Raw genomic sequence first — 6000 nt, 5'->3', positions numbered from 1 at the left:
TGAGCGTACGTACTAATTTAGACGACCCCTTTGAACTATTTGTTGATCGTAAAAAAAAAGGTTTAATTAAATTTTAAATAAAAATTTAACAAAAACAACGAAAACTATTTTTAAAAAAATATATTAGCTTAAAATATTTGTTTTAATATTTATTGAAATTTTATATTTTATAACATTTTGATCGATTAAATAAAATTCAAAGACGGTTTAAAATAAAGTAAAAACGTGAGATGAAACATGAAATTTCGAACTGAAAAGCTTCGACGAAAAATTCTACTAAACCATCGAATTTTTTTATTTTCTTGACGACGCATATCTCTAAAATAAACTCTCTTAAACAATGGCGCAAACCTTGAAAAAATATTTTTTATCAACATTAATTCGTGTAAAAAGTGTATAAGTGCAATCTAATGTATAAATAATTTTTATATATTTTTTCAAAATTTAACCAAATCAAAAACTTATGATTTTATCTTAAATATAGTAGGATACTATTTGAAAAGAAATTGATAACAAAATTAAAAAAAATACATTTAATTTGCATATTTAGTAAAAATTTTTAAACATAATAAAAAATAAAAGTATACCCACATATAAAAATATACATAAAATATTTAACAAATATTTATAAACAATATTATTTAAAAAATTATATATTAATAACATAATAACTAAAAACTGAGAATATAATATAAATATAATATAAAATAAAAATATAACAAAAAAAAAAACAATAAATTATGTACCGTAAATAATAAATAATAAATTATGTACCGTAATTTAAAAAGTATAATATTATTAATAATAATAACAATAAAAAATAATTATAACAATAAAAAAATTATAAAAATTTATATACCATAATAATAGTTATATTTAATAAATTAATAATTTGTTAATTTATATTATAATTATAATTGTTAATATATTTAAAAACGAATTATTTGAGGATCGTTGAGTAATAAAAATTTGAACTTTTAAATGATAAATCTAATAAACTAGTAAAATTAATTTGTATATTTAAAAACATATTTATTATAAATTAATACATTAAATATTTCATTATTAATTTATAATTATTGCGTTTTTTTAATATATTTAAAATATTAAATATTTTATCGTGTTGTAAAGTATTTTAATTTATTGAGGTTACGAAAATATTTTCCACGGTAATTGATCTCAAACTTCTTGACATTCGAACAACGAATCCATTCACAAATTTCTTTAATAAAATCATTGTCGTCGTGAAGTGTAAGATCTAATTCTTCACAAAGATTAATCCACGGAAGAAAATTCTCTTCAAATTCTTTTTTTGTTATTAAATGACGTGAGATGCATATACTCAACCTTTCAATTTTATTTTCAATCTTATCTTTCGGTTTCCATCCTTCGAAATTAATTGGCTTAAAGGTGACACGACGAACATTAGTTAAACATTGTATTAAAAGTTTTTTTTCTTCATCACTTAAAATATTTTTATAAACATGTAACCACGGTAACTTTCTTCCAGATTTTAAGTAATGATTTACGAAATAATTTTCGCAAGAAGTTAAGTAAGAAGTTTTTCCATCGTAAATCGAAATACACCATCCAATCTCCCAATCTCTCAATCGTTTATCAACAATTGATTTTATTTCATCAGTAAATGATGATTGACTTTCATAAAAACATTCAATGAATAAATCATGGTAATCTTCATCTTTACTTTTTCTTAGACGATCTAAAGTAAAATTAAATATTAATTATAAAAATAAACAAATAAATTATTAAAATAATAAATTATAACATTAAAAATTATATACATTATAATATTCTACATATTCATACATATAATTTTATTAATTTTTATGAATTTAATGATTGAATAAAAAATCATATATAATTTTTATTTTTATTAAATAGATTTTATTTTACATAATAATATTATATACACAAATAAATATTAAATTAAAATGATATATAAAAATATTAAAATAGTGAAACTTTTAAATAAAATAATTCTTTAAAAAAAATTATAAAAATATAGACAATTTTTTAATTTTGTTAATTTAAACATTTTATCACATTTTTAAAACGAAATAATTTAAATATAAATTATAAATTAAATATATTTAAAATAACATAACAAAAATTATTCATTTATATAACTTAAAAATACTTTCTTTTATTCATATATTCCAAAAAAATTTCGTCGTTCGGTTGTTTTAATAAAACATAAGACATTTTATTAAACAAGTGAATGTTTTTTATAAATCAAATTTCAAAAGAAATTTTGTAAAAAGAATATTTGTTCATTCGATTTCGACGTTGATTAAAAACTTTGATGAATTTTTTTCTTTAAGGACGATTTATATTGTATTCGTAAAATACTTAAACTTTCAACAGGTTATGTAGAGGAAGAAAGTGCAGAAAAAAAAGTTAAGAAAAATATTTCGCACTTTATTCACATCACTAACCCGTTGAAAATATCCGCATTTTCGCATTTTATCTGTCTTCAAAATAATATATTTTTATAAATTTTATAAGATAAAATATAATATGTGATACAAAATGCGTTTCTTGATTTATACTGAGCGATTAAAGTCGAAACAGAAATACGCAAGGCTTATGAAAAAAGGCTGTCATGGTGAAAAACAAAAAAATTAGAAAGATTCATAAAAAGGAGACATTTACACACCATAGTCAACATTATTTCATCATTAAAGCATAGCTACAAAATGTAATATATATATAATATATTAAAACAAGCAACAAACATACCTTAGATAAACCGATAATCGATTAAATTTAAAAATTACCATAAAATCGCATCAAATGACATATTGTTTTAAAAAGTAAAAAATAAATCCATGTAACAAACATTTTAACGTAAACAAGAAAATAATTTCTCATTCACAACTGTTTCATAAAAACAATATTTCTCTGAAACTTTTTGCAAAAGAAACACAGGTTCATGCCAGAATATTTAACTTAGACGAACTGTCGACTTACATTAAAAATAGTACCATATTGTGCAAATGTTGTAAACATATAGAACGAAAAAGGAAACGATTAAAAACAGTCGGTTGAAAATGCAATTGAATAATGGATTTTTAGACTAGATTTTGTTTGACTAATAAATTCCGCTATATCTTTGAACTTTCAAGAATAAATAATCTCACACTATCATCCATTTTAGAGGCAAATAGGAGGAATTACTAATATATTTAAAAAAAAAATAAACAAAAAAAATATTATTCAAAAATATAAATAAAAATGTTTTAATTATATGTACGAAAGGTTAGATTTATATCCAACCTTTGGTAATAAAGACTTTTTTAACCATTAACGCTCTGAGGCGCAATGTATCAATTTGATTTTTTAATTAAAAAAAAAATACATCCCCGTTGAATTGAACAATAAATAATATCAAGTTATGTCAACTAATTTAAAAATGTATTAACCAGATATAAGTTTTTTTAAATTATAATCAAACTTATAAAATGTAACTTATAATGGCGCAAAATCAATTCATATGAAATGATTTAAACATGTTTGATGATGTAGAGCAATAAAAGAAAGAAAAAAATATAGTTACTAAAAAGCAGAACATTAAGTCATTACTCAAAAACATGTACAAGATAAAAATGATTGACGCGTATCATTTCGATCAAGCGCGCCCGACGGAGGGTTAAAGTTTTGATGACTAACTCAAACCATGTAGTTAGTTTTAATAGTGTGTTGACATAAAATTGAATCTAACTTTCCTTTTTCGATTGAGGATATATTACAAGAGAAGATGCACCTTGTTTTATTCTTTTTAACTTTTAACTTAGATAACAATCATTTAAACAAAAAGTAATCTGGTAATGCTATCAGTAAAACTATAGCTTTACATTTCTGTTTAAAAATAAGATTTTGTCTGGTAAGTTTGGTTTCTTGCATCTTCAATAAATTTAATTTGGATGAGAATTTATATCCCATCTAAATTCATGGTACACAAATTGCTTCACTGATAGTATCAAAAAAACTATTCTTATCCAAATAAAAGACCTCTTATGTCTTAATTGACAAAAAATGCTTAAAAAATCTCTTATTTCCTGAATGAAGCCATGTGTTTCGCATACTTATGTTTTGAAAAAAAACATTTTTGTTTAATATTTCTGTAAAGGATTTTTTTAATTTTATAAACCAATATTCTGACAAATTTAAACTATCAGACAAATTTATTGGGAATAACTTATCTGAACTATGATGTATTTGTGCTTTTGCAGTCGATGGTTTGTGATCAGATTCAAAACTTTTATTTAAGACACAAATTAAAAGTCAAACTGAGATCTGTTTGAGGCACACACAAGTTAATTTAAATACAAAAAAATCCTTATAAAAGTATTTATCTCTGCTTAAGACAAAAAAAAAATTAAAAAAATAAAATAAATTGCTTTCACAAGGTCATAATTTATAAATATAGAATCATATTTGATTTCATCAAATGGAATTTTGGCGCATAACAGATAAAAACCATATAAATTGTCGATGAACAAAAAATTGTTTCAAAAAACCTAAAGCAAAAATAAATTTACTTAAAAACATCTGAACGAACCTGTATCTTTTGATTTGATAATCGGTATAACCAGTGAACAAATTGAAAAGTGAGTAATATTTTACACAATAAAAATTATTTATATAATCATTATATTTATATCACAATAACTATTATTATATTTTCATTATTAATACGCATAATAACTAAATCTGTTCTCTACTTAGTTATAAAGCATTTTAGCAACATTATACATGTTCGATCAGTAACTTTGTTTTCTTTTTATTTTTATAACTATTATAATTTAAAACTGTCGTAGCTTAAGTAAAGTTAAATGGGGAGCTCCAAAACTGTGATCAATCTTATCAATTTTAAATTAAATATCAAATCAAATTCAACCAAAAGCAGATTTGCTTTTTATTTAAAATTTTGATTTACTTAGGTTTTAGTTTTATTAACTATTGTTATGAATGCCAATTTACATTATTGCACCACAGACATTATCCGGGCTCAAAGTCACTGTTTAGCTGAAGAAGGTATTTTAGAAAAAACTTGCTTATAAATTTTAATGAGTTTTTTTTCCATTTATTTATTGAAATTCCGGTAGTATTCAATATTTTATAAAAAATTCAAATAAAATTAAAGTTAATCATCCAAATTATTCTGACTGCTATACTTACTGCAACTTTGAAAAAATTATAATTGCATTAGTGGTGGTGCAAAAATTATTAAACTTTTGTTGGAAAAAATATATTTCAAAAATAAAATTATAAGCATAATGTGCTTTTTTTTATCTAAATATTCTTCAAGTTTTGTTTAGTGGCATGTTTAGACACCTTCTGCCGGTTGTCTAAAACCACCATCATCGTGTCTTGGAGCCTGTCTTCAGAATGTGTCCTTCCAATGAAATCCTGCACCAATTTGATGTGTCTTTCAGCTCTGTCATTAACAACTGCTAATTGACCTACACTGGACACAAATGTCTTGAAAGATTTATTGTTGAGATTTTTCTCAAAATTTGACATTCCTTCTTCCTTCCATGAGAGAACGTCATCTTTGGTTATACCAAGATGAAGAAAAAAGAGATAAGACTCCTGAGAAACAAAGTCTGATAGCATTGAGAGTAGACAGACCTGTGTAAAAGGTTTTGGTTGTTCTTTGTCAAAGCTCTTTATCTCTGGAACATCATATTTTAATAATTCTACAAGAATATCCGTCCTCTCTTTCTCCTCTAAGTGCTGGTCAGCTAAAGCAAAGATAACACACTGGTGTAAAATACCAAGTGTGTCTGAGAACACTAAGATTAAGAGCTTTGCCAATCTTTCCGTACTTCTTGGAATAAAGTGAGTCTTTCATGATCTGCGATGAAATCTTGAATGCTCTAAGATCATTGGATGGAGCCTGTGCTGCCATTGGACTCTCCAGAAAGAATAAACAGTGAAAGATCACTATATAATTTGTTGCATCCTGTATCATCT

At 23.5% G+C, this 6000-nt stretch overlaps 1 protein-coding gene across 2 annotated transcripts in view; it reads right to left on the bottom strand.

The window, feature by feature from the left end:
* Nucleotides 1-1002: 1002 nt before the first annotated feature.
* Nucleotides 1003-6000, bottom strand: part of LOC136075004 (NACHT, LRR and PYD domains-containing protein 3-like) — a 40998-nt gene continuing 36000 nt past the window's right edge. For both annotated transcript variants that reach the window (XM_065787193.1, XM_065787194.1), the window contains exon 6: nucleotides 1003-1720. In XM_065787193.1, the coding sequence (XP_065643265.1) occupies nucleotides 1116-1720 (605 nt within the window). In that variant the 3' untranslated portion in view covers nucleotides 1003-1115. The remainder of the gene's footprint in view (nucleotides 1721-6000) is intronic.

Source organism: Hydra vulgaris, chromosome 01 (assembly GCF_038396675.1).
Source record: "Hydra vulgaris chromosome 01, alternate assembly HydraT2T_AEP".
NCBI classification, from domain to species: Eukaryota; Metazoa; Cnidaria; class Hydrozoa; order Anthoathecata; family Hydridae; genus Hydra; species Hydra vulgaris.
The sequence above is the reverse complement of the archived record's forward strand: the minus strand, read 5'-3'. Positions and strand labels throughout refer to the sequence as shown.